The sequence below is a fragment of the Synchiropus splendidus genome, chromosome 10, assembly GCF_027744825.2.
Source record: "Synchiropus splendidus isolate RoL2022-P1 chromosome 10, RoL_Sspl_1.0, whole genome shotgun sequence".
In the NCBI taxonomy this organism is placed as follows: Eukaryota; Metazoa; Chordata; class Actinopteri; order Syngnathiformes; family Callionymidae; genus Synchiropus; species Synchiropus splendidus.
In genome coordinates this window covers 15,974,764-15,998,872 of record NC_071343.1, presented here as the reverse complement: position 1 = coordinate 15,998,872, position 24,109 = coordinate 15,974,764, and the positions used below count along the sequence as shown (strand labels likewise).

Genomic DNA, 24,109 nt, shown 5'->3' with positions numbered 1-24,109 from the left:
TTTTCTTCTACTCTCCCCGACTTGGGAAGGCAACTGGGCATGGTGGAAAGGGGCAAAAAAACAATTAAACCATTAAACAATGGAAGACAAACACAGAGTAGCAAGTTTGGTGACAAATCTGAAAGATTCAGCCATGAGGTACTAACTGACATGAAACAATGGTCTATCAGTGTTGCCAATGTTGTATGGTCTGGAAACAGTGGCACTGAGGAAAAAACAGGAGGCAGAGCTGGAGGTAGCAGAGATGAGCTTCTCTCTGGGAGCGAACAGGATGGATAGGATCAGGAAGCAGTAGATCAGAGGGACAGCACATGTGGTCAGGTGTTTAGGAGACAAAGTCAGAGGGGCTAGATGGAGATGGTTTGGACATGTACAGAGCAGAGAGAGCCAGTACATTGGTAGGAAGATGTTGAGGTTGGAACTGCCAGACAGAAGGTGGAGAGGAAGGCCAAAGAGGAGATTTATGGAGGTGGTGAAGGAGGACATGAGGTTTGTAGGTTTGAGAGAAGAGGAAGCAGAGGACAGGGTGAGATGGAGGAAGATGATCCACCACTGAAGGGAGAAACCCAAAGAGAGCGAAGAAGAAGACGTAATCGCATATTGTGTCTCTCTAATTTGGTTATATTTGTCAAGCTTTAAAACAACAGAAAGCCACACCAAAGAAGATAGCTGGAATATCTCCTTTGCATAGCACATACACAATTGACACACAAATTCCTTTCTCACCTATCTTTGAAATATGGTCCACACTGGCACCTTCTCACTAAATGTAGTTTTCTCAAGTCTGACAATTTATCTATTGATCTTCCAGTCTTGAGGTTTTCAACCAATATAGAAGACAACATTTGCATCTTTCATAGGATGTGCCAAGGCTCAGGGCATTGGCTGTATCAGTCCATCAGGTGACTCATTTGGAGATACTAGATGATTATTGTATGAATGAATATTAAGACATTCATGTTTCAAGCTTAGTGTCAAATTATACTCATAATATTTAATATATTTGAAAAGACATAATACTTCATTTGCTCATGAGCAAAAAACGCACGAAAACAAGCTATTGATGACAGAGAACCTATACAACGAGATTTAAAGCAAACATTTATTTGAGTGTGATTCCCTCGTTTAAGGTGTTGACACTATACGTTTTGAAAATTTAAAGGTATGTTATGTTTTAAGGTGATATGTTTTATTTTTTATTTTTTTTATTTTACATTACGAACAGTAGAAATGAAGGAATTGTGGGTAAAAGCCCATCGTGTGCGCGCGTAGACTGCTGGGAGAAAGAAGTTTCATGCGACGAACGTGCTCTAAATATTGAAAGGTAAGAAATTATCACGCAAGGGGTCATATATGGCGAAATATATGAAGTGTTTGCCATCATTTCGGGCAACCATCGCTTCCATGTTTGTAACTGTCAAATTCGCGGTTTACAGTGGATGCTGTAACCGCAATACTCCGCGGTAACATAAAGAAGAACAAACGTTGTCTTTGCAGTACTCTACAAGTGATTGTTTACATTACATTATGGCTAAAAAACTTCATTTTCACCTGAAAGGGATTAGGTCTGATATATGTACGTGTGTGTGGCAAAAATGATATGTGGATCATACATGGTACAAACGTTTTTTTTTCCAGTTCGAGATGCCACGGGGATCCACTAATAAGCACTGCAATAACTGCAATGCAGTTATTGCAGTGGCTTGCAAGACCTGCAAAATTTGCCAAGCAGAGCAGCCCAGGCGACAGAGGCTGGCAAAACGACTTAAAACTTTTGAAAAAAAAAAAGAGGAATGGTTGAAAAACCAAAAAAAAAACAACACCGCCTCACGTGTGATGGATGAGGCACAAATGCTGGTATGTTTGACATCAGTAATTGTATTCAAATTCATGGCATAACATATGGCAATTTCATTTTTTTCAGCTGGAAAAACTGCACGCTTTGGGCCACAGAGCTGTGGTGTTTCTAGCTCGGCCAGGCAAGAAACCTGGCACTTGGTCCAGTCAGGTGGTCCACTCCAAGTGGCATCTGACTGACCATGCCAGCAAGTGCCTGGACCGGATGAAGGACCTATATATGGCGGTTGTTAGAGGTAAGTTTGTTAATGTATTTGCATCTTCAGGCACATGTAATAATGGGCTGGATTCAGATCAGGCCATCATTCATTATTAGCCCTTTTTTTGACTTCATTCTCGTCACCAGCAACCTCTTTCCCTCATATAACTGCATATAAATGTTTTTATATATAGTGGAACAATACACCACATTAGCATCTGCTCCATAGTCTAACCACAGTTCTGTGGTGGAGGATTGTTGGTCCCTGCAAAGCTTTCTGACCATTTTACCTTGTTGTCTCACTGTTATTTCCCTGCTCTGACACATCTTTCCCACAGTGCCAGTAGCTGTAGAATGTTCCTCAGTGTAGACAAAAACAGCTGAAAGCAACAAGATCCAAAGTTGTGCTTTAGAATTATACACAATTTAAATTTATCTGAGAGCTTTTTTGATGTTGAATTCTGGAAAATAATTTTAAAGTTTATGTGGTGTAAATCAGTCTTTTAAGGCTGAGTATCTCTGGAAGATTAGAAATTTCTGTGTGTGTATATACAAAAATCTCACTCTGATCATATTGTCTATCTGTTCCACAAAGGTTGGACAGATATGCAGACATCAACCTCCTCCACCATCCATCCGTCCACAACCTCTGCCAGCCAGCCGTCTACCTCCTCCACCATCCATCCGTCCACAACCTCTGCTAGCCAGCCGTCAACCTCCTCCATCATCCATCCGTCCACAACCTCTGCCAGCCAGCCATCAACCTCCTCCACCATCCATCCGTCCACAACCTCTGCCAGCCAGCCGTCTACCTCCTCCACCATCCATCCGTCCACAACCTCTGCCAGCCAGCCATCAACCTCCTCCACCATCCAGCCATCAACCTCCTCCACCATCCATCCGTCCACAACCTCCACCATCCATCCGTCCACAACCTCTGCTAGCCAGCCGTCAACCTCCTCCAAAAGAGCCTCCACAGGCCCTCTGAGTATGTAGTAATTAGATCTTTGAGACATGTCTGCAATCCAATTACCAGAATATCTGTTTTGGTTCATAAATTATTTGTAGACATTATAATATTTAGGTGAAAGACTTTTTATAGTTCAGGTTGCTATGACAAAGTCTGACATGTCAGAGATTAGCATGTTATGACATGGTTTATTTGCACGAGATGCGTCATTGGTTTTTGATCGTTAGTCTATTGGATGTTATATGTAATAAAATATTGTGGGAATTATTCTGTACAAACAGTTATATTTATCCTCAACAGGCTTACCTCCAAGAAAAAGCACCAGAAGGAAGACAGAAGATGGATCGAAAGGTTATTACATATTATACATCGTACATTGCCTTGCAAAGATGTAAAATGTGATGTTATAAAACCATAAGACTTCAAATACAAATATGAAATTAGACACAAAACAAAGAAATTAGAATTATGACCACACAAACTAAAAATTATTTTAATATCCCTACATCAAAGTGTTGCCATTCTTAAATCCAATGCACACAGCCCACTGTTGCTGACATAAGTCTAGTGACTGCCCTGGCCTCTAAACATGATGTATCTCATAAAGGCAATACAATGCAAGATTGTGCAGTGCCTTAAAACTATTACATACAGAAATATCACATGCAGCTGTAAATGATTTTATTTGTACTTTCTTAATATTTTAGTGAATGTTCATTGCAGTATATATTTTTGCCTGAAGACGTAGTGGGCACATCTGATGGTAATTTTTCACCACAAACACCACACCTTGCTCACTTGTGCAGAACCTATGTATAATCTGGAAAAGCCAGAAGAAACCATATATAGTATCTATTTTGAATGATGAATTTGTCAGTGCACTGTATATGCCTTGATGTTTTTTCACTCAACGCTTTAACAATTTAAACGTACACTTTTTGCTCTTTCAGAATGCAGCCATATGGTTGGAGATGACGGGTATTACCCAGTGAAACGGGTAGTAAAAACAAAAAAACAAAAGGTTCTGTTTTGTCATTACTTGATGTAGATATGTAATGTAAATATACACATTAACTGTGGATGTGTTGTTAATTTCAATGGCATTTTTTTGTTTCAGGGGAAAATAATGGAACTAATCGAGTGGGAGCCCTGCTCCATGTGGTATGTACATTTTTGCTCTTCTTTATGATGAAATATGAGGTTTGACTCAGGCAGCCAGAGAAGGTATGAGTCACATTCCAACATAGAACATTCCAACTTCTGTCGAGAAGTTGAGATAGTCTGGGGTGTATGCACCTTTCGAACAATGAATAGTGCTGGATGGTTACTGCAGATGTATTCATTTGTAATAGTCACCCATCCAAGTACAAATGTACATGTTCATGTATGTGTTACAAACCGAAGACCACCAAGGATCATTGTTCTTTACCCTGCTGTGATTAAATCTTTTTTTTCCTTCTCTTGCAGTGGAAAGATATTCCAACTTGAGTGGGTACGGATGGAAGAAACCAAAAAATAACAATTTGTTAATAATAATAAATACATCTGCAAAAGTGTGATCTTGATGTTGTCATTCAATTCATACATGCGTACAAGGAGATGAATATAATGAATAAATAATTTGACCCTGAAGTAGAATAAAATTGTCAAAACAGAACTGAAATCCTTTATTTCAATTTCCTCTGACCCATTAAAATATTAAAAAAGAGATGTACATGCCGGATGTGACGCCATCATCCCGCGGCAGGCAGGACATCCCGCTATGTTTTCGTTCTGGTCGACCACTGATGATGACGTCAAAGTCCGACGTGTTTGTACAATTGAATTATTCATCCAAAGCATAAATTCACGTCTCCGAAGAAACGTCGGCGTCCACAACACGTGTACATATTTAAACAGAATGAAAGAATAGAAACTACGGCTTGGGAGGTTTGGAATGGTCCGCCTGCGTTTCAGCTGACGTCAGTGACGGAGAACGAAGCATGAGTCAGCAAAACGAATAAATGACGGAACTTCCTTTCTTGCCAAAAGACTTTATATGCAGTTGACACGATTTTAAATATCCGATAATACTATTATGCGTAGAAATGTATTCGATACAAATGATAAATAAATAACGTATTCGGTCCGTGACGCCACTTCCTTCCCCAGTCGGATAATAAATATTATATCATTTCATGACATATTTAAAAATTAAAGAGTACATTGCATGTGATTACAACTGTGCTTACAACAGCTTTTAATTATTTTAAAATCCCGCAATTGGCTGCGGAATTACTGGCCAGCTGTACAATAATACCATTGAATTGAGACCTACGAGATAATCTGGGTCAAAACGAAAAAAACGAAGCGTCAAATGCATGAAACGAGCGGAAAAAATGAAAGTAAGGCGTACATTTGTCGCTAGAAATGTGATCAAAACGCAACAAAAGCTTTTAATTGTTTTAAAATCTCACAATTTAAAGCAAAACTAGAACGGGTGTCCGCCATGCTTTGTGTTCTATCAGTCACGTGACCAGAGGCACGCCATTCACAAATCCATTGAGAAATGACGCGTACGAGAGAAACGATTTTTGAGGCAAAGTCGTCAAATTGTAACGGTATGCCAAGTGGACAAACGTAGTTATTGCACGTTTTTCAGTGCGAGCAGATAACAACCCCAATATAGAATATATTTGTCGCTAGAAATGCGATCAAAAGTCAACAAACGCTTTTGTTTTAAAATCTCACAATTTAGGGCGAAATAGAACGGATGTCCACCATGTTTTGTGCTCAGACAGGAGAGCAGGCTGTCAGTCACGTGACCGGAGGCACGCCCTTCATAAAGCCATTGACAAATGCAACGTAAGAGTGAAACGATTTTTGAGGCAAATTCGTAAAATCATTACGTATGCCAAGTGGACAAACGTCGTTATTGCACGTTTTTCAGCGCGAGCAGATAACCACCGTAATAATACATTTTAATGGGGAATGACAAAACAATCTCAGTCCAAACGAAAGAAACTAAGCATCATTTACATAAAACGAGCACATAATATTACAATGTAGGATATATTTGTTGCTAGAAATGCGATCAAAAGCCAATAAAGTTATTTAAAAACTCCGCAATTTGGAGCGTATTTATGGCCAGCAGGGTAAACGTTAGAATACTACGATTTAACAGGGAATCACAAAACAATCTCGGTCCAAACGAAAGAAAATAAGCGTTATTTACATAAAAGGAGCACATAATATTATAATGTAGGATATATTTGTCGCTAGAAATGCGATCAAATTCCAATAAAGTCATTTAAAACCCCGCATTTTAGAGCGTATTTATGGCCAGCAGGGCAAACGTCACACTACGACGTTTTAATAGGGAATCACAAAATAATCTCGGTCCAAACGAAAGAAAATAAGCGTTATTTACATAAAACGACCACATATTATTATAATGTAGGATATATTTGTTGCTAGAAGTGCGATCAAAAGCCAATAAAGTCATTTAAAACCCCGCATTTTGGAGCGTATTTATGGCCAGCAAAGCAAACGTCACAATACTACGATTTCAGTGAGCACCACTAAAGAACCTGGGTCAAAACGATAAAACGAAGCGCCATAAACATACACCGATCGGAAAATATGAAAATAAAGTGTACATTTGTCGCTAGAAATGTGATCAAAACTCAACAAAAACATTTAATTGTTTTAAAATCTCGCAATTTAGAGCAAAAATAGAACGGATGTCCGCCATGTTTTATGTTCAGACGGGAGAGCAGGCTGTCAGTCACGTGACCAGAGGAACGCCTTTCACTAAGCCATTGAGAAATTAAATGTACCTGGGATACGTTTTTTAAGGGAAATTCGTCAAAGCACTACGTTTTCATGAAGTGGACAAACGTTGGTATTGCACGTTTTTTTGTGAGACTGGGTTGAGATGAAGGACTGTATTGCGTGCTTTGATGGCATAAGGTGGATGGGTGAAAATTTCCACCAACTGAACCAATCAAAAACAGTCTTTCCCTCACAAAACAATCCAAAAGATGGAGCCCAAACTTGCGGTATCTTAGCCCAACCTTTGCTTTCCTTTGATTATCACATAAAAGAAAATAGTCCAGTTTCTTCAGCTTCAAATGACGATGGCGTGGATTGTCCAGTGCTCCCCTCATGACTCCTGCTTTCACTGGTACGTTCATGACTGTATCAAATTCACATCCATGTGCACGAATGTAAACAAGTGTGTAGATATTCCATTCAGGCGTCTTCTGTTTATGTCACGTGTGTGTGAAGAACTCAATGTTCAGGCCAGTGCCAGATCAATAGGTCAAAGCTCACCCTGCTTTATTGACAGTTTTATTCATATTCAAAAGTTATTTTTGTGTCAATGCAACACTACTCAGATCATGTGAAAGCTCATGGTTTTATTTGAGTTCAAAGAACAACATCTTGTAATAGAAGTGATACACCACATACCAGAAGATACAAATGATCAGTGTTCACCCTGAGATTTAATTCAGAAGTGATAAACATAGAGAGTCATGGTGGAGGCTTCAGACGCTTCACAGGTCCATGGAGCAGACGAATGACATTTTGGTGGAGCATTTGCGGTCGTTCCAGTAGTTTCCTGCAGGGGGCGGTAAGAAGAGAGAGTCACACTGAGAACCTCAGGTTGAAGGCTACCAGAAGACAAAGGTCAGTACATTCCAGGATTCTCCTCAACTCTGCTCTAAACAGTTGAGAGATGAGAGTCTCCAGCTTCCACTGAACAACCTCAAGTGTCTCACCATTCCAGTTCATCTCCATGCAGTGCTCATGTTTGTAGTTGTTGGGTTCATTATTGGCCCAGCGCTTGTAGATGCATGGGCTCCCATCAGCCCACAGCCAGACCCCCTCCTGGAAGAGACAAGTCAGTCCATCTCCTCTGTAGATGATGGATCATGAGCCAGCAAGATCCCGACTTCTCACCTGCACGGTGTCATGTCCTCCGATCCAGGCCCGGTTGTAGTAGCCGGTCACTCTGTGGATCATGTGTCGCACAAAGAAATGCTCCCCTGCTTTGAGGATGGAAGCCAGGTTTCCTCCCAGGGACTGACAGTGTTTCTGAGAGAAGAGGAAGTGATGACTCAGCAGATGATCTCTGGCTACACAGGTGTTGATGTAGCAAGTGACAAACAGGCGTCGTACCTCTGCGCTAACCCAGTCCTTCCTGGAGTGGTGGTACATGAAGCAGCGGCCCTTAAACTGGGTCCATCCATTCCGGCAGCAGTGAACTGGATCACAGAAACAACACTTGTGAGACTGAACTGTTGAGTCCTGATGGTTAGAGACCCAATAACTGATGGACAGATCCAGCTACTGACCTGGTTGTTCAGGCTTGTCTTCACAGCAGCACTGTCAACACAAAACAATATGAAATACAGCAACACATCACACAGTTCAGTCACACTCTGGGTCAGAGTCCCAACATGGACACACATCAGAGCACCACAGTGGACCTGAGAAGACTCACAGAGGTGGCAGACAAAACTGCACAGCACAGGCAGGCCAGCAGGAGCAGCAGAGACGAGGAGGACATCTGGAAAAGACATGGAACATCTCCAGCGTGAGGATGAAGGAGTGAACAGGGATAAACTGAGACGGCATGTTCTCTTTCTAAACCCTTCTCTGTCAGTGAGTCCTCACCTTCACTGGTTCTGTCTCCCAGGGATGTAGAGCAAGACGAAGGTCGACTGGTGACTGTCTCAGGTGACTCGGCTCTTTATATACTCCACCAGTTGGCTCTGGTTTGTGGCACACCTTCACCAAATAGGCCAGCCATTTGATGAATTATTCAATTGGAAGTTGTTCCACTTTCTTTGACACATGAGATTTGGTCACACCTTATGTTGGTCACATTTTTGTTGTCTCCGATTCTAACATCCAGTCTTTCATTGACGTTCCAACCAGGAACTCTTCCAAGTTCTGTCCAGAGAAACTCACCTGTAGAGGTCAAGACACGTCATTCATTGTATGTGTTGTTTTCTTCAGCAGACTTCCCTGGATACGGTGATGACTCGCCTTCTTCACAATAACAAATGCAAAAACGTGACGGTGTAATGTATAAAAATGAGGCTGCGATGTTATTTTGTATTTTTTGCATCTTTCATTACCAGCCCTAATCTGACTCACCCTTATTAATGTTCCTCGTATTTGGATTTAAATTTCTCTTTTCCTTTCATTTTTTTCCTCTCTCATGAAGTCTCAACGTGTTTTTCTATCACATTTTCTGGGGACACATTTTATTCTGAGAGCCTCAAAACAAATCTATATCCCATGAAAATATGCAGTGAAAAAACAGATTCTATTTTTATAATGTTACTGAATCATGACAGTTTGTAACAAGATTCATTCTTAAGCTTCCTGAACCATGAAAGTTCTCAGGTCTCAGGTGAAATGCAGTCGTCCTGCCCTGATGTTGACGGCCCTGTGTTTCGATCCAGCAGCCTCACACAGCTCATCTCATGCTCTAGGTTTCCGTCTGGTTCCTGGCGTCAGAGTTGGTGAAGAATGTCATCGTTTCTCTCAGTGACTCTTCAACTATCTGTCGGGGTGAAACCACCAACAGTCGGTGCCAGTTCCAATCGTGTCTCAGTGATCAGCATTCCACTCATCCTCACCTGGATTGTTGCTCAACTCCCATTTAAACAGCCACACAGCATTTAGTGTCATACAACACCATCATTAGACACATCATTGACTCAGTTGCATGTTAACTTGGAGGACGAACATGTACTTGTGCTGCAGCAAGGCTCTTTTCATCCGGATTATTCATTTATTTTGATGTAACACTTGTTGTTTCAAATATGTTTATTGATTTTAGAAAACACATACATGATTTAAATAAAATGAAAAACAATCTTGATATTGTTTTTCTAACAAACATCAAAACTATATCCCTTTCCTCCCTTCACCTCCGTCAGCTGAGAGTTTAGTTTCCATCTAATAGGAAGAAGTTCACTTTTGTTGATGTTTAATTCATAACCATAAATTTGACTACATTTTTGGAGTAATAACATAAAGGGCTGAATGGTACAATCTAGGTCACGGATGTAGACCAGTAGGTCATGTGCATATCATGACACCTTGTGTTCAACACCATTCCTCCATGTCCCTGATATGTCTTTGCAGCTACGTGAGGCAACGGCTAGTGGTTCAACAGCTAGAAACAATAAGAATGGGATGAGTGGGCAAGGTATTTCCATTCAACACCATCAAATGCTTTCTCTGCATCTACGGAGAGGACGCACTCTGACGCGTGTACGGCAGGAGAATACAGGATGTTGAAAAGACGTCTGGTATTCAAGTAAGAATAGTGTTGTCATGTTTGTGCTTTTATTTTGTTATTTCCTCTATCTTCACCTTCACAGCAGCCCAGCTGGATCCCAGTCCACTGATCAAACTCCACCAATTTCTACACCTGGGTCCCAGTCTGCGCTGCCAGATGGTTGCTTCAGGTCCTCATATTTCCTCCTGAGTTACATGCTCCTCTAGTCTGCTCTTGTTTTCAGCTGAAAGAGAAGGAATGTTTAGGATGTGCAGAAAATTATGCAAAGAAGTATCATTATTTACTAGATTTGAGGAGTAGAGTTGACTATAAAAATGCTTTTTGCGCTTTATTTTTCATGCTCACTGAATCAGAAATGGTTTGCCCTCGAAGATAGGCTTTAAGGGTGTCCCAAATAATACGACTTGGTACTTCAGGTGTCACATTTGTCTAAAAGAATATCTTGATATGAGCCTCCTTTCTGTGACATTAGGTCACACCTTATGTTCCTCACATCCAGGCTTTCATTGAATTCCAACCAGGAACTCTTCCAAGTTCTGTTCAGAGAAACTCACCTGTAGAGGTCAAGACACGTGATTCATTGTATGTTGTTTTCTTCAGCAGATGTTGTTGAGGAGTTGAGATGGAGGATATAGGGGGATCTGTCAGATGGTTAACAAGACAATAGTCAATTCGAGAATAAGTCTGGTGAACACGTGAGAAGAAAGAGTATTCTTTTTCGGCTGGAATAGAGACAACGCCATACATCACAAACTCCATAATCGGAGAGAAAGGAGGGAGGGGTTATGAGAAGATCTGTTGAAGAGAGGATCAACAACCAGTGAGTTAAACACTCTGCCTGAAACGATAATACAGCTGCCTTTTTCTATCTGCAATTATATCATGCTGCTAAAATGAAGAACTCTGACTAGTCAAGATGGAAACCCCTCTGGCCTCAGCCTCGAAGGTGGAGTGATAGTGAGGACCTGGAGGACAGAGGCCAAAATATGATTTGTCTCAGTCTCAGCTGAGGCTCCACTTACACTACATTTCAATTTCTCTTTTCCTGTCTTTATTTCCCTCCTTATTATGTCCCAGATTTAAGTGTTTTTGTATCATATGTTTTAATCTGTGACTGACTTCACCCTTTCACGACTGGGTGAGGAAATGAATTGATTTAGTATTTGAAGTTAACTAGATAGAATTTTTTTAGCATATTTCACATTTTATTTCATACATATATTCTATAAAGTTTGATGTGTTTATTTTTTTTTTAATATATGACACGTCATCTGATTGGTACAGAGGCACTAAAGACTACAGGTCACCAAATAGCTCTGATGTCTCCTGTGTCCAGCAGTGAATTTACCAGTGGTGTTCCACAGAGAGCCACGTCCCGCCTTATATGCAGATGACACACAGATTTGCCCACTCATGAGGATGTGTTTCGATGAGGTCACAAGTTGAATGGGTGAAGATTTCCTCCAGCTGAACCAATCATCAAACAGTCTTTCCATCAAAAAAATAACAAAACTTTCAGTGCTCTTTCCGAGTGTGTTCGCATGAAGCCCAAACTTGAGGCATCTTAGCCCAACCTTTGCTTTCCTTTGATGATCACATAAAAGAAAAGAGTCCCGTTTCTTCAGCTTCAAATGACGATGGCATGGATTGTCCAGTGTTCCCCTCATGACTCCTGCTTTCACTGGTACGTTCATGACTGTATCAAATTCACATCCATGTGCACGAATGTAAACAAGTGTGTAGATATTCCATTCAGGCGTCTTCTGTTTATGTCACGTGTGTGTGAAGAACTCAATGTTCAGGCCAGTGCCAGATAAATAGGTCAAAGCTCACCCTGCTTTATTGACAGTTTTATTCATATTCAGAAGTTATTTTAGTATCAATGAAACACTACTCAGATCATGTAAAAGCTCATGGTTTTATTTGAGTTCAAAGAACAACATCTTGTAATAGAAGTGATACACCACATACCAGAAGTTAAAAATGATCAGTGTTCACCCTGAGATTTAATTCAGAAGTGATAAACATAGAGAGTCATGGTGGAGGCTTCAGACGCTTCACAGGTCCGTGGAGCAGACGAATGACATTTTGGTGGAGCATTTGAGGTCGTTCCAGTAGTTTCCTGCAGGGGGCGGTAAGAAGAGAGAGTCACACTGAGAACCTCAGGTTGAAGGCTACCAGAAGACAAAGGTCAGTACATTCCAGGATTCTCCTCCACTCTGCTCTAAACAGTTTAGAGATGAGAGTCTCCAGCTTCCACTGAACAACCTCAAGTGTCTCACCATTCCAGTTCATCTCCATGCAGTGCTCATGTTTGTAGTTGTTGGGTTCATTATTGGCCCAGCGCTTGTAGATGCATGGGCTCCCATCAGCCCACAGCCAGACCCCCTCCTGGAAGAGACAAGTCAGTCCATCTCCTCTGTAGATGATGGATCATGAGCCAGCAAGATCCCGACTTCTCACCTGCACGGTGTCATGTCCTCCGATCCAGGCCCGGTTGTAGTAGCCGGTCACTCTGTGGATCATCTGTCGCACAAAGAAATGCTCCCCTGCTTTGAGGATGGAAGCCAGGTTTCCTCCCAGGGACTGACAGTGTTTCTGAGAGAAGAGGAAGTGATGACTCAGCAGATGATCTCTGGCTACACAGGTGTTGATGTAGCAAGTGACAAACAGGCGTCGTACCTCTGCGCTAACCCAGTCCTTCTTGGAGTGGTGGTACATGAAGCAGCGGCCCTTAAACTGGGTCCATCCGTTCCGGCAGCAGCGAACTGGATCACAGAAACAACACTTGTGAGACTGAACTGTTGAGTCCTGATGGTTAGAGACCCAATAACTGATGGACAGATGCAGCTACTGACCTGGTTGGTCAGGCTTGTCTTCACAGCAGCACTGTCAACACAAAACAATGAGAAATACAGCAACACATCACGCAGTTCAGTCACACTCTGGATCAGAGTCCCAACATGGACACACATCAGAGCACCACAGTGGACCTGAGAAGACTCACAGAGGTGGCAGACAAAACTGCACAGCACAGGCAGGCCAGCAGGAGCAGCAGAGACGAGGAGGACATCTGGAAAAGACATGGAACATCTCCAGCGTGAGGATGAAGGAGTGAACAGGGATAAACTGAGACGGCATGTTCTCTTTCTAAACCCTTCTCTGTCAGTGAGTCCTCACCTTCACTGGTTCTGTCTCCCAGGGATGTAGAGCAAGACGAAGGTAGACTGGTGACTGTCTCAGGTGACTCGGCTCTTTATATACTCCACCAGTTGGCTCTGGTTTGTGGCACACCTTCACCAAATAGGCCAGCCATTAGATGAATTATTCAATTGGAAGTTGTTCCACTTTCTTTGACACATGAGATTTGGTCACACCTTATGTTGGTCGCATTTTTGTCGTTTCCGATTCTAACATCCAGGCTTTCATTGACGTTCCAACCAGGAACTCTTCCAAGTTCTGTCCAGAGAAACTCACCTGTAGAGGTCAAGACACGTCATTCATTGTATGTGTTGTTTTCTTCAGCAGACTTCCCTGGATACGGTGATGACTTGCCTTCTTCACAATAACAAATGCAAAAACGTGACGGTGTAATGTATAAAAACGAGGCTGCGATGTTATTTTGTATTTTTTGCATCATTCATTACCAGCTCTAATCTTACTCACCCTTATTAATGTTCCTCGTATTTGGATTTAAATTTCTCTTTTCCTTTCATTTTTTTCCTCTCTCATGAAGTCTCAACGTGTTTTTCTATCACATTTTCTGGGAACACATTTTATTCTGAGAGCCTTAAAACATATCTATATCCCATGAAAATATGCAGTGAAAAAACAGAATCTATTTTTATAATGTTACTGAATCATGACACTTTGTAACAAGATTCATTCTTAAGCTTCCTGAACCATGAAAGTTCTCAGGTCTCAGGTGAAATGCAGTCGTCCTGCCCTGATGTTGACGGCCCTGTGTTTCGATCCAGCAGCCTCACACAGCTCATCTCATGCTCTAGGTTTCCGTCTGGTTCCTGGCGTCAGAGTTGGTGAAGAATGTCATCGTTTCTCTCAGTGACTCTTCAACTATCTGTCGGGGTGAAACCACCAACAGTCGGTGCCAGTTCCAATCGTGTCTCAGTGATCAGCATTCCACTCATCCTCACCTGGATTGTTGCTCAACTCCCATTTAAACAGCCACACAGCATTTAGTGTCATACAACACCATCATTAGACACATCATTGACTCAGTTGCATGTTAACTTGGAGGATGAACATGTATTTGTGCTGCAGCAAGGCTCTTTTCATCCGGATTATTCATTTATTTTGATGTAACACTTGTTGCTTCAAATAGGTTTGTTGATTTTAGAAAACACATACAAGATGTAAATAAAATGAAAAACAATCTTGTTATTGTTTTTCTAACAAACATCAAAACTATATCCCTTTCCTCCCTTCACCTCCGTCAGCTGAGAGTTTAGTTTCCATCTAATAGGAAGAAGTTCACTTTTGTTGATGTTTAATTCATAACCAGAAATTTGACTACATTTTAATAGTAACTACATTTACTACATTTAATAATAACATAAAGGGCTGAATGGTACAATCTGGGTCACGGATGTAGACCAGTAGGTCATGTGCATATCATGACACCTTGTGTTCAACACCATTCCTCCATGTCCCTGATATGTCTTTGCAGCTCCGTGAAGCAACGGCTCGTGGTTCAACAGCTAGAAACAATAAGAATGGGATGAGTGGGCAAGGTATTTCCATTCAACACCATCAAATGCTTTCTCTGCATCTAAGGAGAGGACGCACTCTGATGCGTGTACGGCAGATTTACATTTGGACATAGGTCAAAATATGATTTGTCTCAGCTGATGCTGCACTTACACTCCATTTAAATGTCTCTTTGCCTGTCTTTTTTTACTACTCATTATTTCTCAAATTTAAGTGTTTTTGTATCATACGTTGCTTTAATCAGTGACCGACTCTCTTCAACACGACTGGGTGAGGAAATGAATTGATTTAGTATTTGAAGGCTGCGATATGTGGAGCACAAGGGTGTAACTTCACCGGTGTTTGAATTACTGAGTCATTAAAGCAATTATTGTAACTAAACTTGTCTCCTTATGTTCGGAGGTTTCGCATATCATGGCCTGGATCCAGCAAGAGACGACAGTCATACATTTGTGATTGATTTATTGTCTCTGTTTCAAATTTCCAGTCCTTTCATCGAGTCAAGACAAATGTTACACATTTCGTTAGGACAACGAATCAATGTCCAAACATGTGTAGAGTTTTTCTTTATTGAAGTTCCTGCAACACAGTCACGCGTCACTCGTCTGCAGGTTCATCCTCGCTGATGAGTGAGATGGACCAGATGAGTCCACCGAGCAGCCTTCAGCCGTCCTTGACATGCCTGACTAAATGTCTGCGCCTGTTTGCGAATCTGTGCATGTATCCAAAAAGTATTTTCATTTTACAAAATAATACAAAACGTTATAAAAATAAATCATAATAATTGAGGGGTGACTATACTTGTGAGTCCCACACTAAGACTCAAAAAATACCCACCAATTTACTTTTGTCTTCATGAAGTCATTGAAAAAAGGAAATTGACTGATCAAACATTGATCTGATGGTGATTTTGTGTGGTCAAACTGAAACAGTGTTGAGGGATTATTCATGTCTAACTTGGGGAAACTGTGGCCTAAAATAAAATAGATTTCAATGGAAACATGAAGTCAAGTTGTAAAAGCTTCCCTTCCAGTGCAACTCAGTAGTTTGGACCTCCGACAGAATTCCTAAAGAACAGGATTGTGAAATATCCGCTGAAATAACTGTGTCTGTCACTGATCTTAAACTAAGAAACAAACAAATGATGGTCAATAGAGAGTCTTTACAGTTGCTCTGTCCTGTCTACAGTTGTTCTGCTGGTGAGTGGGGACAGTTCAATGGGGATAGTGCAACTCTCCTCAGAGTTTTTGTTGCTTTCCAGGAACAAAAACACCCAAAGACCTGAAAAAAAGAATTATCTTGAGGTCAAGTCAGAAGTGAGAGGAAGACAAAATGAAGGGTCACGGAGGCAGAATTGCAGTCCTTCATCAACTGTGTGTTAGAGACACAACTCTTGGATGCCGCTACCTCTGGGTCCATCAGATCCTTCACAGACACTATCAGCTCTGGTGCTGTAACAATTTGAAAGAATTGGAAAAAAAAACACATCTTTATAGTTAATCTCTCCATGGCTCTCCTCCCTGTACACTAACTGTTGCACCTCCAGCCACAAGTCCGTGAAGCTGATCAAGTTTGCGGATGACACCACCATCATCGGGCTCATCTCAGATGGAGATGAGTCGGCTTACAGGAGGGAGGTGGAGCGGCTGGTGTCCTGGTGCAGCCACAACAACCTGGAGCTCAACGTCCAGAAGACAGTGGAGATGGTCATAGACTTGAGGAGAGTAACAGTTTCTCTGTCCCCTCTCATGTTGGCTGGTTTACCTATTCCTATTGTAGACTCCTTCTGCTTCCTGGGAACCACAATGACTGAGGACCTCAAATGGGAGCCAACTATCAGGTCCCTCATCTGGAAGGCCCAGCAGAGAATATTCTTCTGGAGGCAGCTACGAAAACTACGACTGCCGACGAAGTTGCTGGTGGAGTTCTACACGGCCATCATCCAGTCCATCCTCACCTCCCTCACATCCCCCTCTTTATTTGTTTTTGAGGAAAAGCTGTGGAGAAACAGCGAAAAACGTGATCACAGATGACAATACACACAACACCTGCCAGCTTATACTTGCAAAGGCGACTCTAGAAGCATCTGTCATTCGACATCAGAGACGGAGCCCCGTCATGCGGCCAGTGAGGAGAGGCAGGATCCAGCGAGAGGCGGAAGCAGCTGCGAGACCGACGGATCCAGATTATAAAACTTTATTTTGACTGCACGTTTGAGAATGAAGCAAAGGGGAACGTTTTGACATTTACAGAATTGGTGATAATAAAATGCCATTTTTTTCGTCAAACAAAGGTGCAACATGAGTTCCTCAAGCAACGGCCTTAAGTCATTGTGATGTTTCTTTCAGGATTCTTCCATGAAAAACATGCCAAAAACTGCAATGTTCGTTTCTACCAGTGGTGAGGGAATCTCACCATTGAAACCTGTTTGAAAGAAGCAGGCCTGCTCAACAGTTTCTGTGGCTGAGCCCAGAACAGTTAGTTTCCTTCCAACTGGACCAAAGAGTAGCATCTTAGCCTCCTCATGCGTCTGATCTCCGTGAACAAGTCGGTTGTGCTGCTGTTCAGAGACTGCAGTGACATCGGCCCCAGTATCTATTTTAAGTTACTTAAGAGTCTCTTATGATGATGTCAGCCATCCGTGGGTCTTCTCCTGTCTTCTGACACCTTGTTTACTGTACCAGCTGAACAACATACTTTCCTATAATGTCCACACTTTCACATCTGTGGCACTTTGAGTTCTGAGCTGGACAATTAAAAGTACAGTAGAAAGGTGACTTATCATGTCTTGGACGTGATGTAAACTCTCCCTTCTTGTGCTTCACCTTTGCCTGTCCTTCACTTTTAAGTTTGTGTATTTTCGTTTGTTTTTTTGGAACCCTGTCGCTACAAATGGCCTTGTGAGGCTTCCTGAAACAGTGTTCTCATTTTCCTATGAGATTTCCCACTCTCTAGTCTTCAAACAACTGTTACAATGGCATCTCACATCTTTTGAAACTGTAAAAATCCGGACACCCCCCAAGTCCTGCCTGACTGGGATATTGAATTGTCAGTCAGACATGATGGTACCGGTGGTTGACATACGTCCAGGGGCTTCTCAGGTTTCCAGTCAAGGATCCGGATCACTGTCTGAATTCAGGAATTTGGGATCAGACACGTTCAGCATTTGTGCCAGAGTGGCAGTTTGATCTAGCATTTTTTTTAAAAAAGATACTTCGTAAACAGGGTAAACAGGCAATTGTGTTGGGGTGGAGTGAAGCTGGATTCTGGAGCTTTCCACTCACTGAGTGCTTTTCTGGTTAACCATTTGACTAGTCCCTCAAAGTAGACAAAAACAAATTGTGAAAATGTAAAAATGGATTAACAACACACACAGCATGGCAATTGTTTGTGTGTTGATGAAAGACTAGTTTCATCCATCGAACTTTTGGAGGGAAAAAATCTCAACTGAACTCAACTTCCTTTAAAACAACTCCCAAAGAAGTAATGCTACCAGAACAGTGTACTATATCTGTTTATCTTAAAGAACAAATCCAGACCTTTATGCAGATGACACACAGATTTACCCACAAATGAAGGACTGTATTGCGTGCTTTGATGGCATAAGGTGGATGGGTGAAAATTTCCACCAACTGAACCAATCAAAAACAGTCTTTCTCTCACAAAACAACCCAACAGATTGAGCCCAAACTTGATGCATCTTATCCCGACCCTTGCTTTCATTTCATGATCATATTAAAGAGTCCAGTTTCTTCAGCCTCAAATGACGATGGCATGGATTGTCCAGTGTTCCCCTCATGACTCCTGCTTTCATTGGTACGTTCATGACTGTATCAAATTCACATCCATGTGCACGTATGTAAACAAGTGTGTAGATATTCCATTCAGGCGTCTTCTGTTTATGTCACGTGTGTGAAGAACTCAATGTTCAGGCCAGTGCCAGATCAATAGGTCAAAGCTCACCCTGCTTTATTGACAGTTTTATTCATATTCAGAAGTTATTTTTGTGTCAATGCAACACTACTCAGATCATGTGAAAGCTCATGGTTTTATTTGAGTTCAAAGAACAACATCTTATAATAGAAGTGATACACCACATACCAGAAGATACAAATGATCAGTGTTCACCCTGAGTTTTAATTCAGAAGTGATAAACATAGAGAGTCATGGTGGAGGCTTCAGACGCTTCACAGGTCCATGGAGCAGACGAATGACATTTTGGTGGAGCATTTGCGGTCGTTCCAGTAGTTTCCTGCAGGGGGCGGTAAGAAGAGAGAGTCAGACTGAGAACCTCAGGTTGAAGGCTACCAGAAGACAAAGGTCAGTACATTCCAGGATTCTCCTCCACTCTGCTCTAAACAGTTTAGAGATGAGAGTCTCCAGCTTCCACTGAACAACCTCAAGTGTCTCACCATTCCAGTTCATCTCCATGCAGTGCTCATGTTTGTAGTTGTTGGGTTCATTATTGGCCCAGCGCTTGTAGATGCATGGGCTCCCATCAGCCCACAGCCAGACCCCCTCCTGGAAGAGACAAGTCAGTCCATCTCCTCTGTAGATGATGGATCATGAGCCAGCAAGATCCCGACTTCTCACCTGCACGGTGTCATGTCCTCCGATCCAGGCCCGGTTGTAGTAGCCGGTCACTCTGTGGATCATGTTTCGCACAAAGAAATGCTCCCCTGCTTTGAGGATGGAAGCCAGGTTTCCTCCCAGGGACTGACAGTGTTTCTGAGAGGAGAGGAAGTGATGACTCAGCAGATGATCTCTGGCTACACAGGTGTTGATGTAGCAAGTGACAAACAGGGGTCGTACCTCTGCGCTAACCCAGTCCTTCCTGGAGTGGTGGTACATGAAGCAGCGGCCCTTAAACTGGGTCCATCCGTTCCGGCAGCATCGAACTGGATCACAGAAACAGCACTTGTGAGACTGAACTGTTGAGTCCTGATGGTTAGAGACCCAATAACTGATGGACAGATCCAGCTACTGACCTGGTTGTTCAGGCTTGTCTTCACAGCAGCACTGTCAACACAAAACAATGAGAAATACAGCAACACATCACACAGTTCAGTCAGACTCTGGATCAGAGTCCCAACATGGACACACATCAGAGCACCACAGTGGACCTGAGAAGACTCACAGAGGTGGCAGACAAAACTGCACAGCACAGGCAGGCCAGCAGGAGCAGCAGAGACGAGGAGGACATCTGGAAAAGACATGGAACATCTCCAGCGTGAGGATGAAGGAGTGAACAGGGATAAAGTGAGACGGCATGTTCTCTGTCTAAACCCTTCTCTGTCAGTGAGTCCTCACCTTCACTGGTTCTGTCTCCCAGTGATGTAGAGCAAGACGAAGGTCGACTGGTGACTGTCTCAGGTGACTCGGCTCTTTATATACTCCACCAGACGGCTGCGATATGTGGAGCACAAGGGTGTAACTTCACCGGTGTTTGAATTACTGAGTCATTAAAGCAATTATTGTAACTAAACTTGTCTCCTTATGTTCGGAGGTTTCGCATATCATGGCGTGGATCCAGCAAGAGACGACAGTCATACATTTGTGATTGATTTATTGTTTAAAATTTCCAGTCCTTTCATCTAGTCAAGACAAATGTTACACATTTCGTTAGGACAACGAATCAATTTCCAAACATGTGTAGAGTTTTTCTTTATTGAAGTTCCTGCAACACAGTCACGCGTCACTCGTCTGCAGGTTCATCCTCGCTAATCCTTTATTTTAACATGTTTTCACTTTCTTCCACAGCAAATATAAAACAGTTGCAATCTTTGGGTACATTTACACAGACTCCCGCTAAACGCACACTGCACACGTGACACCATAAAGATAAACCACATGACTGGGACGCACACAACTTGTACACAGCCTCACATACACCGTCCCATGTACACCAACAACACTTACGCCCACTTTCATATAGTTCACTCCCACACTCACCTGCAACACAGTCACACGTCACTCGTCTGCAGGTTCATCCTCGCTGATGAGTGAGATGGACCTGAAGAGTCCACCGAGCAGACTTCAGCCGTCCTTGACATGCCTGACTAAATGTCTGCGCCTGTTTGCGAATCTGTGCATGTATCCAAAAAGTATTTTCATTTTACAAAATAATACAAAACGTTATAAAAATAAATCATAATAATTGAGGGGTGACTATACTTGTGAGTCCCACACTAAGACTCAAAAAATACCCACCAATTTACTTTTGTCTTCATGAAGTCATTGAAAAAAGGAAATTGACTGATCAAACATTGATCTGATGGTGATTTTGTGTGGTCAAACTGAAACAGTGTTGAGGGATTTTTCATGTCTAAGCTGGGGAGACTGTGGCCTAAAATAAAATAGATTTCAATGGAAACATGAAGTCAACTTGTAAAAGCTTCCCTTCCAGTGCAACTCAGTCGTTTGGACCTCCGTCAGAATTCCTAAAGAACAGGATTGTGAAATATCCGCTGAAATAACTGTCTGTCACTGATCTTAAACTAAGAAACAAACGAATGATGGTCAATAGAGAGTTTTTACAGTTGCTCTGTCCTGTCTACAGTTGTTCTGCTGGTGAGTGGGGACAGTTCAATGGGGATAGTGCAACTCTCCTCAGAGTTTTTGTTGGTTTCCAGCAACAAAAACACCCAAAGACCTGAAAAAAAGAATTATCTTGAGGTCAAGTCAGAAGTCAGAGGAAGACAAAATGAAGGGTCATGGAGGCAGAATTGCAGTCCTTTATCAACTGTGTGTTAGAGACACAACTCTTGGATGCCGCTACCTCTGGGTCCATCAGATCCTTCACAGACACTACCAGCTCTGGTGCTGTAACAATTTGAAAGAATTGGAAAAAAAAACGTCAAAAGAAACCCCATCTTTTTGTGTCCTACGATTGTCATGCTATGCATTAGAGCAGCCATACATAGTTTAAGAAAATGTTTGTTTTTTTTGGCAGCGCCGCTGGTAAATTGCAAGCTTCGCAGTACCCTCCCCCTCTTTATTTGTTTTTGAGGAAAAACTGTGGAGAAACAGCGAAAAACGTGATCACAGATGACAATACACACAACACTGTCCAGCTTATACTTGCAAAGGCGACTCTAGAAGCATCTGTCATTCCACATCAGAGACGGAGCCCCGTCATGCAGCCAGTGAGGAGAGGCAGGATCCAGCGAGAGGCGGAAGCAGCTGCGAGACCGACGGACCCAGATTATAAAACTTTATTTTGACTGCACGTTTGAGAATGAAGCAAAGCGGAACGTTTTGACATTTACTGAATTGGTGGTAATAAAATGCCATTTTTTTCGTCAAACAAAGGTGCAACATGAGTTCCTCAAGCAAGGGCCTTCAGTCATTGTGATGTTTCTTTCAGGATTCTTCCATGAAAAACATGCCAAAAACCGCAATGTTCGTCTCTACCAGTGGTGAGGGAATCTCACCATTGAAACCTGTTTGAAAGAAGCAGGCCTGCTCAACAGTTTCTGTGGCTGAGCCCAGAACAGTTAGTTTCCTTCCAACTGGACCAAAGAGTAGCATCTTAGCCTCCTCATGCGTCTGATCTCCGTGAACAAGTCGGTTGCGCTGCTGTTCAGAGACTGCAGTGACATCGGCCCCTGTATCTATTTTAAGTTACTTAAGAGTCTCTTATGATGATGTCAGCCATCCGTGGGTCTTCTCCTGTCTTCTGACACCTTGTTTACTGTACCAGCTGAACAACATACTTTCCTATAATGTCCACACTTTCACATCTGTGGCACTTTGAGTTCTGAGCTGGACAATTAAAAGTACAGTAGAAAGGTGACTTATCATGTCTTGGACGTGATGTAAACTCTCCCTTCTTGTGCTTCACCTTTGCCTGTCCTTCACTTTTAAGTTTGTGTATTTTCGTTTGTTTTTTTGGAACCCTGTCGCTACAAATGGCCTTGTGAGGCTTCCTGAAACAGTGTTCTCATTTTCCTATGAGATTTCCCACTCTCTAGTCTTCAAACAACTGTTACAATGGCATCTCACATCTTTTGAAACTGTAAAAATCCGGACACCCCCCAAGTCCTGCCTGACTGGGATATTGAATTGTCAGTCAGACATGATGGTACCAGTGGTTGACATACGTCCAGGGGCTTCTCAGGTTTCCAGTCAAAGATCCGGATCACTGTCTGAATTCATGAATTTGGGATCAGGCACGTTCAGCATTTGTGCCAGAGTGGCAGTTTGATCTAGCATTTTTTTTAAAAAAGATACTTCGTAAACAGCGTAAACAGGCAATTGTGTTGGGGTGGAGTGAAGCTGCATTCTGGAGCTTTCCACTCACTGAGTGCTTTTCTGGTTAACCATTTGACTAGTCCCTCAAAGTAGACAAAAACAAATTGTGAAAACGTAAAAATGGATTAACAACACACACAGCATGGCAATTGTTTGTGTGTTGATGAAAGACTAGTTTCATCCATCGAACTTTTGGAGGGAAAAAATCTCAACTGAACTCAACTTCCTTTAAAACAACTCCCAAAGAAGTAATGCTACCAGAACAGTGGACTATATCTGTTTATCTTAAAGAACAAATCCAGACCTTTATGCAGGTGACACACAGATTTACCCACAAATGAAGGACTGTATTGCGTGCTTTGATGGCATAAGGTGGATGGGTGAAAATTTCCACCAACTGAACCAATCAAAAACAGTCTTTCCCTCACAAAACAAACCAACAGATTGAGCCCAAACTTGCAGCATCTTATCCCAATCCTTGCTTTCATTTCATGATCATATAAAAGAGTCCAGTTTCTTCAGCCTCAAATGATGATGGCATGGATTGTCCAGTGTTCCCCTCATGACTCCTGCTTTCACTGGTACGTTCATGACTGTATCAAATTCACATCCATGTGCACGAATGTAAACAAGTGTGTAGATATTCCATTCAGGCGTCTTCTGTTTATGTCACGTGTGTGTGAAGAACTCAATGTTCAGGCCAGTGCCAGATAAATAGGTCAAAGCTCACCCTGTTTTATTAACAGTTTTATTCATATTAAGAAGTTATTTTTGTGTCAATGAAACACTACTCAGATCA

At 42.1% G+C, this 24,109-nt stretch overlaps 3 protein-coding genes across 3 annotated transcripts; 1 reads left to right on the top strand and 2 right to left on the bottom strand.

Annotated features, from left to right (window-relative positions):
* Positions 1 to 1,275: 1,275 nt before the first annotated feature.
* On the top strand, positions 1,276 to 4,622 carry LOC128766181 (uncharacterized). Its single transcript, XM_053877617.1, has 8 exons — positions 1,276 to 1,324; positions 1,639 to 1,857; positions 1,925 to 2,093; positions 2,652 to 3,044; positions 3,327 to 3,377; positions 3,977 to 4,047; positions 4,144 to 4,187; positions 4,494 to 4,622. Exons 2-8 carry the CDS (start codon positions 1,645 to 1,647, stop codon positions 4,543 to 4,545), a joined length of 993 nt encoding a protein of 330 aa, XP_053733592.1. The 5' UTR covers positions 1,276 to 1,324; positions 1,639 to 1,644; the 3' UTR covers positions 4,546 to 4,622.
* Positions 4,623 to 7,564: 2,942 nt separating this feature from the next.
* Positions 7,565 to 8,580, bottom strand: LOC128766279 (galactose-specific lectin nattectin-like). The gene is made up of 6 exons (XM_053877801.1): positions 8,515 to 8,580; positions 8,366 to 8,396; positions 8,190 to 8,275; positions 7,971 to 8,105; positions 7,790 to 7,898; positions 7,565 to 7,629 (listed from the first exon to the last, which is right to left on the bottom strand). Exons 1-6 carry the CDS (start codon positions 8,578 to 8,580, stop codon positions 7,565 to 7,567), a joined length of 492 nt encoding a protein of 163 aa, XP_053733776.1.
* Positions 8,581 to 19,244: 10,664 nt separating this feature from the next.
* LOC128766278 (galactose-specific lectin nattectin-like) lies at positions 19,245 to 20,260 on the bottom strand. Its single transcript, XM_053877799.1, has 6 exons — positions 20,181 to 20,260; positions 20,046 to 20,076; positions 19,870 to 19,998; positions 19,651 to 19,785; positions 19,470 to 19,578; positions 19,245 to 19,309 (listed from the first exon to the last, which is right to left on the bottom strand). The coding sequence occupies exons 1-6, from the start codon at positions 20,258 to 20,260 to the stop codon at positions 19,245 to 19,247; spliced, it is 549 nt and encodes a 182-aa protein (XP_053733774.1).
* Between the last annotated feature and the right edge of the window lie 3,849 nt (positions 20,261 to 24,109).

Bases quoted from the DNA above. Each gene is read 5' to 3' on its own strand.
- LOC128766279 (XM_053877801.1), bottom strand. From the start codon at position 8,580: ATGTCCTCCTCGTCTCTGCTGCTCCTGCTGGCCTGCCTGTGCTGTGCA. The intron at 8,397-8,514 runs GTGAGTCTTCTC...TTGTGTTGACAG, and splicing joins CAGTTTTGTCTGCCACCTCT to TGCTGCTGTGAAGACAAGCC. The intron at 8,106-8,189 runs GTACGACGCCTG...CTCTTCTCTCAG, and splicing joins AGGACTGGGTTAGCGCAGAG to AAACACTGTCAGTCCCTGGG.
- LOC128766278 (XM_053877799.1), bottom strand. From the start codon at position 20,260: ATGTCCTCCTCGTCTCTGCTGCTCCTGCTGGCCTGCCTGTGCTGTGCA. The intron at 19,999-20,045 runs GTCAGTAGCTGG...TCTAACCATCAG, and splicing joins AGACAAGCCTGAACAACCAG to GACTCAACAGTTCAGTCTCA. The intron at 19,579-19,650 runs GTGAGAAGTCGG...TGTCTCTTCCAG, and splicing joins GAGGACATGACACCGTGCAG to GAGGGGGTCTGGCTGTGGGC.
- LOC128766181 (XM_053877617.1), top strand. From the start codon at position 1,645: ATGCCACGGGGATCCACTAATAAGCACTGCAATAACTGCAATGCAGTT. The intron at 3,045-3,326 runs GTATGTAGTAAT...TATCCTCAACAG, and splicing joins AGCCTCCACAGGCCCTCTGA to GCTTACCTCCAAGAAAAAGC. The intron at 4,048-4,143 runs GTTCTGTTTTGT...TTTTTGTTTCAG, and splicing joins TAAAAACAAAAAAACAAAAG to GGGAAAATAATGGAACTAAT.